Source organism: Hakea prostrata, chromosome 1 (assembly GCF_041222555.1).
Source record: "Hakea prostrata isolate BN-2017 chromosome 1, UWA_Hpros_2, whole genome shotgun sequence".
NCBI classification, from domain to species: Eukaryota; Viridiplantae; Streptophyta; class Magnoliopsida; order Proteales; family Proteaceae; genus Hakea; species Hakea prostrata.
In genome coordinates this window covers 14153109-14166156 of record NC_142600.1, presented here as the reverse complement: position 1 = coordinate 14166156, position 13048 = coordinate 14153109, and the positions used below count along the sequence as shown (strand labels likewise).

The following is a 13048-nucleotide window of genomic DNA, read 5'->3' as shown; positions in this document are numbered from 1 at the left end:
AGAACTTACAGAGAAGAAAAGGGTGGAGGTAGAAAGTTTCACTCACACAGCCACAAAGGCCTCCAAAACTCACTATTCCATTCATTAATAAATCTGGCAAACAGCAGTTGCATATGCATATAGATGGAACCCCCAAGTCTGAGGCTGGAATGGGTGAAAACAGGAGTGACTGACCCTAAATATGAAGAGCTGAATGGTTACCAGAAAACAGAGCCCATACGGTAATTTCAGAAACTCAGCAATTAATCAATGTTTAGGAAGGCGAAGGGGAAATGAAATACAAGAGAGAGAGAGAGAGAGAGAAATTGCACACAAGAAGGCGGGTGGGAGAAGTCCTCTCTGACACATAGCCAAACAGGTTCTCCAGAATTCACTATTTAATGAATTAACAATTCTGGCCAGGCCATTAACAGTGGTTACGCTACTAAGTGTGGAAGCCTTGTGCACTAGTAACAACTTTTAAAAATAAATAAATTCTCTACATAGTTTAAAAAAGAAAAATCAAAAGACTTACATTCTAAACCTAAAACTGAAACACAACTAAACCTTATCACTAATTTTCTACTAATCTATTTAAAGTATAACAAATGACTACTATATAAATCTAAATAAATAAATAAATTACCCAACAATTGGACCTGATAAATCTCCATATGGATTCCCAACAGGTTTGGGCTGATCCGCGGAAGTAGCCCTGCATCAACAGGTCAGTAGAGCCACTGCTCCTCCTTCGTTAAGTTTTTTGTGAGGTTTCATCCATAATCACCCGCTAAATATAAGCCAATAAAGACTGTTTGACTGCTCCTCCTGAAACTGTACACACTGTTTTGAGGGCATTCCTGCTGCAAATAGGAATCCTTAGCTAGACGCATCTAGCCCTTGGATTAGACTGATCTTTTGAGCATTTGCACCTCAATCTTTGCAAACAAACAGTCCCAAGTTTGGTACTGATCTAACCAGAGGATTAAGAATTATTAATGATTCTAATTGCTGGTGATTGACATAATATTTCTGAATCCTATTTTACCTAGGGGCTCATTCATTAAGAGGGGCTTTAATGGTGGCAAGAAATTCTTGTACTGGCATTTACACCTAATCGGAAAATGAGGTTGTCAAATTGATAGTGGTGGTAGTCTGGGTAGACACTAGACAACATGAAAAACTATGAGTTTTTCGTGTTGGCTGATGTGGCTGACAGTACAATTATTCCCACCACACCCCCTTGCAAAATCTGGGACTGGCAAAAGTTCAAGGGAAAACAGTTGGAAGGGGGGGGGGGGAAACCGTGCCATCTTCTACAGAAAGCATGCTTTCTGCTCTGCAGGTCCACCCCTCCATTGTGATCAAGGGGAGAAGCAGGCACAAGGGATGTTCTTCAAGTTCCCTTTCGGAGAAACCCCAAAAATGAATGTCAATCTATGAGCAGCAGAACAACTAGAGAGTGAAGTGGAAGAAAGAAGAAATTGTATGCTCATCCTCTAAAGCCACCTCTGTTGTTACATGTCCACAATCCACAGCATACTCCCCACTAATCTCCTTCTCCTTCTTCTCAAATCCTCCTCTCTACTCTATGCACCTGCCAACAAAATCAAAATCCCTCTCAGATATCCTCTCTCTCTCTCTCTCTCTCTCTCTCTCTCTCTCTCTCTCTCTCTCTCTCTCTCTCTCTCTCTCTCTCTCTCTCTCTCTCTCTCTCTCTCATGCTCATCCCCACTACCAAATAATCTTTCAGCTACACCTTCTCAGCCTCTCCACTTAAGTCCATTCCCACAGTGGCCACCTAGGGTCCTCGAACCGTCCAACCTCATCAAAGTCCGTGTCGTGGTTCTGAAATTACCTCCGTCTTGCCTTAACACTGCCAGAACAAGTCCATTTGGTCCTCATGCAGTCTACAGCTTCAACCATTATAACTATGGGATCTGGTAACCTCGCAGCCAAAACCTGTTTCAAAGGACAGCCCCTCTCTCTGTTTTTCTCCCACAAGAAACCAAATGACACTTGGGGGTAGGAGATTGTAACATCCACAAAACTTCAACTTCACTTCTCTGTTCTTCACCCACGTAACACATGGGCTCAGCATTAAAAGTATCCCACCCCACTGCTCTATATCCATACGTGCCCCAAACAAACCATTAAATTTCTATCATCTTTTGGGTGTTCATTCCTCCCCAGAGGCCCTTGGTTCATAAAAAATTTGAGGGTAACCACAGCCTTTAATTCCCATGATAATAGTTGTACTACTTTTCTTTAGCTTCAGAATTGTTTATATAATTGTTGACTCCGAACTGACTGTGAGACATTTGGAACATCACAGCATTATGGGGTTTCATATGCAAACAATTTATGAATATTAGTGAGAATCTGACCTTCATCAGGTAAGGTTGACTTTGAACCTATTGTTGACCTAAATTTCTTTTTGGGTAATAATTGTGATCCAGTAAAGGAGAAATTTAATTCCAAAACTCCCTCCACCCGACCAATATATACATACTTCTTCCCTTGATTTTGTTTGCACTTTGAATCGTTAAATGAGATTAAGTGATGTTTGGGGCAACTAAAGATCTACTTGTTTAATGGTTGGCACTTACATACTGTTCTTGTACATTCTTGCCCTCTGCTTTGTTGTACAGTCAGTCTACCAGTACTCTCAAGTTACTAAATTTTCTAGTTCATTGGAGTTTCTATTTGCTTTAATTCACCCTCTTCTACCCATAAATTTCTCCCTTAGCTAAAAAGTGTTAAAAAGAAGGAATCGAATATCTCCATAAAAGAACAACAATAACAAAAACTACCTTGTCCATTAACCAGAATGCAGTAGTTTTATCACCAACTAAAGCTTGATCATGACTTTCAGCATAAGCAACACATTTTTCTGACCATCTTTTATTGGTAAGTGTGTGAACAATGTCTCCCATTCTCCAATCCTCGTCTCTCTTCCTGCATTAGTACCAAGATGACCAAGAATGAATGCATTACTTAGGCCAAAAAAGAACTATTAATGTTACAAATCTGTACTAATGGAATTTCTAAAGCCTCCTACACTAGATCTGGCTTAAACAAATGCCCAACTTACAAATTTAAAATACATGCCTTGCAAGATAAAAGGTTGAAAAACCCATGCATCTAACGTTAATTGCAAAAATAAAACTGGATTGACAGGAAACAAGCAATTAGAAGCAAAGGTCACCATGCAGATTTCTTTGCAAAAGCTTATTACCAGTCAGTAACAATCATAAATTTCAAGACTAGTAAGAGAAAGCTGTACAAACAGGAAAAGGTCAATTAGTGGCAATTCCCAACAGGCAAATTCCTAGCACAAACTTTGTCCCTAAACAACTGAGGAAGGTACTCTTAAGTAATTGAACACATTCTTTGCTTGGCAATGTGGAAGCCTGGTGAGAACTAAGAATTCTTGCAAAAAAAAGAATGGACAAAAGAAGAAATCAATTCGTCATGCATGGAATACTGTCAGCCTAACCTTTAAGAGAGTGAAAAAAAATAACAAGAAAGCACAAAAAAGTTTCTTAATCTTCCATCAATTACAAGTGGTTGAGTGACTAGAGCCTCAGTCTAGGCTACAACCCTGGTTAGATTATTGGTTCTCTTTAATTCAATCTCTATCTTGCAATAGTACAGGTTGCTCAGGCCTCAGTGTAGTTATGGGATCAAGTCTTGGGAATAGCCTCTTGGCAGAAGCAGGAGCAAGTCTATGAATATTATGACCCTCCCCAGCCCCACAATGGCAGGAACCTTTTGCAATGGGTGAGCCCTTTTTTTAATTCCAAACCTACTAGTCTTTTTGTTATCCAACCTCCACACCCTCACCTCCCACCCAAAAAAAAAAAAAAGGGGGGGAACAAACAAAAAGAGAAACCTTATCCTTCTCTTTACTTGGTGAGTGCCACCTAGTTGAACTAATAAAGGAGTTTCAAAGGTAGCACGGTCCTCTAACATGGGCGTTTAAAGACCAGCCTAGGGAGACAGTTCGTACGTTTACTCTGCAGGTGGGAACTTTTATTTTAAAGGCCCTCAATCTTAATGTCATTAGCTTGATTCTGGAGTATACAACCAAACACTTGTTGGAATTTGACAAACCTCTTGGTCTTAGAGACTCTACAGAACTCCTTTTAAACCTCTTTGTTGCAATACAGTGTTAAACAAACGGCAGTCGAGAGTAGCAGTGACTTACTGGAGAGCTTCAATCCATTTATCAGCAATGGCCATATGCAGACGATAATCAAATCCCACACCACCATCTTGGACAGGAATACAGAATGTTGGCATTCCACTAACCTATAAGCAAAAAATGAGCTACCTTAAGAAAACACACATAATAGAAAGTGAACTGAAGGCAGGACCCAAGAATAGTTTATGAATAAAACAGCCAGCTAAAGTAGAATCAAATTTACGATGATAGCAATCACATTCACTAAGGTAATAAGTGATAAACTGACAACTTCCTAGACTCCAAATAAAAGATGTCAACAAGAACAAAGAGCAGTCTAGTTCTCTTTTGCAGGTACTGACCTAGATGAAGCTTTTATTTTGTGGGACGTAGATAGGGCTGCGTATGTTTGACCTCCCCAGGACCAGCTAAACGTGAGAGCCTTGTGTACCAGGTTTGATCAGTCCTTTATTTTTTTACTTTATTCTTATTATTATTTTGTGTGTGTGAGCAAATTCTGGAAGGAGAGGACTATGTGGAAGTTAAAATACCATTACAGATCCATTCCTAGACTTTATCTTAACACTGGTTCTTACCTTTGTTATTGGCTCTACAGAGTACAAACAGAATTTTATACTGACTTCCACCCCCACCTCTTCTAAGGAGAATTCCCAATGGCACCTTCCATGTCTTCCTTCTTTTTTTTTATTTACTGTTATTTTTTAAAGGGTGGTGTTCAAGAATCAGGTATGCATGTGCATGCTGAAAAATATTTATCAGTGTTTTTTTTTGGGGTGTAAGGATAAAGATATGCGTTGCTGTTAACTATTAAACAAAAAAATGTTCTGCCATCAACAACTCCCATTCCAGCAATCAGAAGACTGGAGCATTGAAGAATATGAACCCAAACGATGATCTACATTATAAAATTTCCTATACCAAAACAAAATGAGAAAAGATGAGATAAACAATACAAAAACCTGATGACACGTGAAACTAAATCATTAATAAGGAAAATCATAAAACCTTTCTTGTCTAATCCCACCTAATTCTTCACAAGATCAAGTCCAATTCATCAATACTGGAAATTTGAATATCAACCAAATTCTTGGGAGGGCTCTAGAATTATTTTTGTAACCTTCGGCTTCACTCCTAAAAAGCCCAAAAAACCACTCATGGTGGCAAATTCCAGAAAACGCTGCCATTTTCAGCTAACATATTCTTTCGCAACTGAACAACAATTGTCAGCAGCTCTCACCTCTGCACTTAAGCAGAAAAATCATATAAAAAGAGAAGGCACAATAAGGTATCAACCCTATGCAGAAAAATGTTTAGCATAAAGATTTCGCATTTCTAGAGGAATTGACTTCCAAACCTGTTGATTTCCAAAATTTTCCACTCATTTCATCACTCCAAAAGAATCTTTGTCTTCTAGAACCATGAAATACAATTATTTTGGTTCCTCTACATTACATTTGTAAATGTATCACTGTGAAAACTAGACAATTAATTCACTTCCTCAAAGTTCCCATCTGACAGATTCCTACAAAAAGTGAACTTCAAGCACTCCCAAATCTGTTTATCTGGTTCCTGTTCTACTTTTAAATTTGAATTGCATAACAGGCTTATATTTCTTGTCTCTGATCTGGCGCTGTTCTTCTAATTGCAGTACAATTATTCTTATTAGCTTAGGACTTTAGTCTCCAATTGGATTTAGGAATTTGATTTCTTCATGGAAGCAGAACACCATAATTTCTTTCCCAATTGAACTTGGACTCCCAACCCTTGTCCAAATCAGAATGGAAGGTGACTCTTAGTCCTTGTAGGACTATGATTCTTGGGGAGAATCATAACAGGGAATGAAATAAAATGAAGTACATTTTCGGATAAAAAACAGGAGTTAATCTCCATGAATTATTTCTGCACATATCTTTTTACTGATGGTACATGTTTTACCTTTATAGTTAGACACAAACTAACAATATACGTTTGTTCCAATAAGAATTAAATACGGCCTACATGGCTATACCTAGGAATTACTTAAATGATATAAAGCAGAGTTTCATCAAGGAAAAGAACTTTACTTACATCTTCACCGATGGTAACAGCGTCAGGAGAAAGCCCATGAATAAGATCATTTACCAGCATCAAATAAACTACAGCATCAACATCAGTTGCAAATCCAAAGTACTCGTTATAATTTCCAGTGAATCCCATCTGCCAACATGAATAAAATATATAGGATAAACACAAAGAACCAGCAGCTTAGGGGAAGAAAGCATACTGCACCCAGAATGTAGTGCAATATATCTGAAACTCACAAAACAAAAACAAAACAAGGGAGGTGGAGTTTTTTTATTTTTTGTGTTTCGGGGTGGGGGGGGTTGGTGTTGTTGTACAGGACTAGCCTTCCAGTACTTGATCATGAATGTGTTTCCTTTTGAGTTAACCAACACATACTCAAGATGGTTAACAACCAAGTAAATTCCACGACCGATGCTATCAGTCATGCAATTGGCAGAGATAACGGACATTTTTCTTTTGTTGAGCCAGGTGCCATCACTGATTTTTAGTTCATCTACTACATGAAGGTTTTAATTTTTTTGGGCTACGGAATGGAAAAATGTACCATCTATGTGTTACACATCAAAATTTGGAGTCCTCAGTCCTTAAAGTCAACAGTTTAGAATTGCTCAAGGTTTTACATATCTTCACCATTTTTATACTTCAATTTAACACATGGACGATTGGCTCAAAGTTGGCACACATGTAGGTGAGGGTGGGCCTCCATCACTAATGCCATATGGCAGATAAAATGCAACATGTGCTGCATTCCTGCCTCCACTCAGGGCTCTCTCAAATATTTGTGCATGAATTCAGGGGAAGAACCAGGAATTAACATTGGGAGGGGTCACCAACATTTCACACAGAACACAATGAGTTTTCTACCTATTAACTTTATCGTGAAAATTTTTCTCTAATCAGGGGCCAAAGTACTGATATTTCAGTATTTCACACATGGAAAGGGGGTTAGAGTGGAAATTTCAAACTTTCGGGATAGGAATGAGGGAAATTTAAAAAAAATTGGGTTGGGGGGGGGGGGCAAGCGCTGATATTCCACACATGGAAAGAGGATTATAGGGGAATTTTCAAAAAAATTGGAAAGGAAAAAAGGATATTTCAAATTTTTTATTTTTTTTTGTTTTGGGTGGGGGGGAGGAATAGCCCCCTGGCCCCAATGTAGCTTTGTCCAATGAAGTCTGTTAGCTGATATCAGATCATGACTTCCAAAATTCAAGACCTTGATTAGATATTTGATCTTTGCCATGCATTTCAAACAAAAAGATCAAACAAGCTGATAAAAGTGTAGCCAATTGAACAAAACTAGAATGATAATACAACACGTTACTAAACGATGCAGTCAAGACAACAGCCTAATTGGGCTTTACAAGGTCTAATCTTGGGTCACTGTTAAGTTCTATGGTGCCTACTTGTTTACCAGGTTATTTGTTGTTCCAGCCCTTCAGAGACGGTAATATTGGAGAAGAATTTTAGAGGAGAACATTTTGTTCCCAGTACCATCAATGGAACAATTAGAAATCATTCCCCAGCACTAAGGGGTGAGCGGTGAAAAGAAGAATCAGGCAATGGCACGTGCATTTCATATTAAGCACCATCTATAAGTTGTTGATTCAACATACTAATCAATAATTTAATGACTCAAAATTCAAATAGCCTGGGATTATGGCTTTTGGGGGAGCTGCATTTCCTAGATCAAAGAACCAAATGAAAAGGTCACTTTGACCGGTTAGTGCAACATGAGACGCAATAATCAACATGAAATGCTACCAACTTTGGAAAAGCAAGCTTCTGTCATCCACAGGAAGGGTGGTCCTCATCCGCTCTGTCCTTCACTCCTTTTACCTCTATTAGTGTGGTATCTTCTCTCTTCCCAAAGCCACCATTAGAGCCAAGGAATTCCTCTTTTTTTCCTTCCTTCGGAAAGGTTGTGAAGCTTCCCGCTTCCTCCGTCCCATCAATTGGGCCCAAGTTTGCCACCCAAAAAGGAAGGTGGCTTGGGTATCAAGAGGATCCAGGACTATAATAATGCCAATCTCCTTAAACTCATTTGGAAAATCTCCTCCAAGCACAACTCCATTTGGGTTACTTGGGTTTACTCCTATCTCCTCAAGCATGACTCCATCTGGATTGCTCCGGTCCCTGTCAACCCATCTTGGGTCTGGAGGAGATTGCTCCTTTGAGGCCTCTCGCTCTTTTAGCAATCTCCACTCGGGTTTCAGATGGTTCATCTATCTCCTTCTGGCTTACCCCCTAGCACCCCTAGGCATCCTCTAGAATTCTTTGGCCCTCACATTGTGTACAACTCTTTTATCCCCAAATCTGCCTCCCTCTCATCTTTCATCTTTTATGGCACTTGGTACCCCCGGCACAGTCTTACCCAAGTCTCAGACGAGTCTGGTCCTCTCTCTCCACCTCCCTTTGTAACCATCTTCATGATCATTTTGTCTGGCTCCTAACCTCTTCGGGCTTCTTCGCCGTGGACTTAGCATGGAACCACATCCACCGCATTTGTTTTTGTCCCTTCGGCTACGGGTGTCAATAGACTAGGTTGGGTCGGGTCAATCTAAACCCAACACTAGCCTAAGGACCTAAACCCTCAAACCCAAACCCTACCCAACCTTGCCTGGGTTTAATCAAAACTTAAATCCTACCTTGTCAAGGTTTTTCTAAGCCTGGCCCACCCTAATGTTACCATGACAGTGTCGGGTTAGCCTTGTTTTACCCTAAACAAGCCTTGATTTTTAACTCTGAAACAAAACAAAGTACAAGTGCTAGTGGCACTAAGGAGATTTGAATTCTTAACCTCTTAATTATAAAGTGTTTGTGTTTGCCAACTGAGATAATCCATTGAGATAATTAATTGAATACTTGGTTAAATAATTATACAAACTCAATTTGTACATAATTCTAACTTGACTAAATTAATACAGGATCAGGTAGGGGTGGGCTAGGTTGGCCTGAGGGCTAAAGCCAACCTTACTCGACCTTGTCAGGGCCAATTATTTTGTAACCCAAACCCGCCCTTCGGGTTAAAAAGTCGAGTTAGCTTGGGTTGAGCTCAGGGCAGGTTTGAGCTGGTTCAAGTCATTACGGTTTTCCTGACACCCTTACCTTGAGCTCCCTTGGTTTGCTTCAAAGGTCACATCTCTCGCCACTTTCTCACCCTTTGGAGAACCCTCAGACTTTGCCTCACGCAATTTTTCCTTATTCATCGCCATATCCCTGCTAGCCCTAACTGCATTCTTTCTTGGAATGGCTTTAAGAATATTGACTACCTTTTTTTCACCTCCCCTTTCTCTTGCTCGCTTAGAGGGAAAGCCTTTGCCTCCATTTGCCCTTGACTCAAACGCTTTTTCAGGTTTGCTAGGGATTGGACTTGGGTTTTGAGGTCTTTTCTGGTGATTCCATCTATGACCGAGTAGATAGGTTGGTTTTTGGAGCAATTGTGCACCACCTTTGGTGGAAGCGTAACCTTAAGAGTTGGACCTCCAACTCTAGGTCTCTGGACTCGATTGGAAACTGATCCGCTTTGATGTCCCCTCTAAGTTCAATTGATCCCCCATCTTGCTGTTCGCAATACCCCAAGGAACAAGCTTATTGTTGTTACCTAGGGTTTAGGTTCCACTTTTCGGTCTAGTAGCTAAAGATTGTTTTTCTTCTCTCTCTCCCCCCCCCTTTTCTCCTCCCTCTCCTTGTACATTTTTTCTCTCCCCTCCTCGTGGTTTTGGTATTGATAGTTTATTCATTAAAAAAAAAAAGGAACTAGCAACCAAGCCTACACATGACCAAGAGCCATATACCTAGCAAAAGAAGTTGATTTACAATTACCTGCAATCCATGGTGAGTGTACATCATTGAGGTCACACCATCGAATCTAAAACCATCAAACTTGTATTCTTCTAACCACCATCTTGCATTTGAAAGAAGAAACCTTAGTACCTAAATAAGATATGGCAAACACAAATTAGTCCATTCTAGTTATACAAGTCAAAACTAGAAAAAGAAGCACTTGTTGCAAAATACAATATTTACAAAATATGAGAGGTGCACTATAGTACATACTTCCCAGTTTCCATAGTTGAAAAGGCGAGAGTCCCACATCCAATGATAGCCTCGTTCTCCAGAATGGAAGTAGTGACCATCGGTCCCGTCAAACTGGTTTAAACCATCCAGCACATTGCTTGAAGCATGGCTGAGTGGATGCAAACTTTACCATCAGAAACTATAGAGTAAAAAAAATCAGGTTGCACAGCATATTCTATGCTGAAAAATGGGCAAAATATTGTACTCCAAATGAAAGTATTAGATATTCATATGCAAATTTATACCAAAATATACAAAAATGACAATGCTTTAGGCTTTCATGACTGAAAATATTCATCTCAGAACAACTTTAAAGAGAATTATTTGTTGGAACAAGTAATATTGGTCGTAACCCTGAATCTCAAAGTGTTCACATTTGATAACTTCTGCTAGTAAATGTGACTGACCTATGAACAATATCCATAAGAACAATCAGACCAAGTTCATGAGCTTTGTCTATCAAAGACTTCAGATCATCTGGAGTTCCAAAACGGCTACTAGGGGCAAAAAAGTTGGTGACATGGTACCTACAGATAAAATATCAAAATCTTCATTATAGGAAAGTCACAAGCCAGAAGTGGGCAATAGATGAATATAAAAATAACTCCAAAAACACCATTCAGACCAAACGAAGAAAAGAATGAAAACAGCACCACCAACGTAAAGGTGCATGAACTCCAATATGAGGCCACAAAAGTTGACAAACAGAGAGAGAGTAATTCGCCAACCCCTTTCTTTCTGTTTTTCAGTTCTCAGTACTTTAGAATTCAAAATGTGCATCCATGCACAAAGTATATTAAAGAAAGAATACCCAAAGCTAGCATAATATGAATGCTCCTGAATAGCCATAATCTGAACTGCATTGTAACCAAGCTTTTTGATGCGTGGGAGTACATCATCTCTAAACTTGGCATATGTGTTGATCACAGGCTCCTGCATATTAAAAATGATGACATTGAGCACAATTAAAGTATTTTGCAAGAATTAGGGGTAGAGATCATAAGTAAAAGTTAAGAACTAGAAAGAATCTCTTGGGAATGCAAAATGAGCTGTTCATAATGATAAAATAGGCTTTCTATTTGTTAAATATTGTACCACAAGGGGAATTCTAATTCCTCTTATGTCACCATATGTTTCATAGTGTTTTGACTGTATTTAGTCTAGTAGAGCCTTATTAGTATTGTCTTCGATTTTTTGTGTAATTGGCTCTAAGTAGAATTCTGTGGTTTAAGAATAATTCAAATATTAGCCGAGGCTACAACAGGGTGATTCTAAACCCTGTTGTTGATGGAGATGATTCCCTTTTCCAATATGATCTCTATCTCAGTTCTCTTCTTCTTTTACAAAGATTCTGTTTCCCTAATTGATTTTGCAACATGGTAACAAAGCCAAGAAGAAGGGGTAAAAAAGGAAAGAAAGGGGTGGGGTTGGTGGAACTGAAACATAAAGAACCACTGTTGAATGCTGTTCTTTATAGTTGTTCCTTATTTCTTATGCTTTCTTCCATTATTCACTCTGTTGTTACCCTTATGTATTTCTGTTGCCTCTGGTGTTACTAAGCCAAAATTTACCCTTTTACCTAAACCTCAAGTCTCACCCCTAAGCTCTTCTCTATCCAGAGAATGAAAGTAAAGAGTGATCATAGGGTTTAGCTGATGTAACCCAAAAGTCTAGGTTTCGAGATTTGAGATAAAACCTAAAGTTGAATCACCCCAGGATCCTCTCCTTGAGAACCAGCAACCAAAGAACTAGTTCTTGGGAAGCTTGGTTTGAATATTATAGCACACAATAACTAGGGGATGGTGTTGAAAGGGTTTTAACAATCACTAATATGGGGTAGATTTTGAGAAAGTTAGGGCTAACAAAACCCAAGAACTAAAAAACCACTAAAAAGGAATCTTCTAAAAACAACTTGCAAAATTAATAAATAATTATCCAGAAGGAATCTTGCTTTAAAATTTATTCGAATTGGGACTCCATCTTTGACCAAGATTCTCACTACTAATCCAATTAATAAAACAAATGTAGATATGGATTCATAAAAATATTAGAAAATTTATTGGGGCCCACTTGTGTCCGAGGGGAGGTGTGGAGAAAAGACTACCTTTATAAGGGTTTGGCCAGCCCTTTGGTGCTTGGTTCAGGGTCCATCTTTGCTGGAATTTGGGTTTTTTTTTTTTTTTGGGAGGTGGGGGTGGGTGGGGGGCTGCTTACATCATTAGCTGATTGGATCTGTCCATCCATCCTAGTACATTTATTGGTGTGGCATCTATAGACTCCGAAATCCCTAGTTAAACAATGGAATCTCTCTTTTGTGCCTTCCTTTGGAAAGGACAAGAATGTTCCAACCAACTGAGTTGTTGGGCTACCATCTCCATCCCCAACTCCAAAGGAGATTCAGGCCTCCGCAAGATCTAAGATCCCAGAAGACATCCCTACATTAATTTGGAGAATTTCCTCCACAAATGACCTCATCTAGGTCCCCCCTCCCCCTCAAGAAATATTTCATTTAATCCGTCCTCCCCGACACTTCCTACGTTTGGCAAAAAATCATTCTCTTCCGACCCTTGTCAATTGATGCTACCTCTCTGTGATTGCTGATGGAACCTCTGATCTTTTCTAGCTCGACCTTGGGCACCCTTCATGTGTCCACTTCAATACTCACGAGTCACGAGCCCACTTTGTCTACTCTTTTGGTATTACTAAAGATGCCTTACT

General features: G+C 39.3%; 1 protein-coding gene across 3 annotated transcripts in view; it reads right to left on the bottom strand.

Moving 5' to 3' along the window:
- Positions 1 to 13048, bottom strand: part of LOC149027684 (1,4-alpha-glucan-branching enzyme 2-2, chloroplastic/amyloplastic-like) — a 50791-nt gene that overhangs the window by 10209 nt on the left and 27534 nt on the right. For all 3 annotated transcript variants that reach the window (XM_089164909.1, XM_089164917.1, XM_089164924.1), the window contains 7 exons: positions 11142 to 11263; positions 10738 to 10857; positions 10310 to 10439; positions 10076 to 10186; positions 6254 to 6382; positions 4190 to 4293; positions 2793 to 2937 (listed from right to left, as the gene is read on the bottom strand). In XM_089164909.1, coding sequence (XP_089021035.1) covers positions 2793 to 2937; positions 4190 to 4293; positions 6254 to 6382; positions 10076 to 10186; positions 10310 to 10439; positions 10738 to 10857; positions 11142 to 11263 — 861 coding nt within the window. The remainder of the gene's footprint in view (positions 1 to 2792; positions 2938 to 4189; positions 4294 to 6253; positions 6383 to 10075; positions 10187 to 10309; positions 10440 to 10737; positions 10858 to 11141; positions 11264 to 13048) is intronic.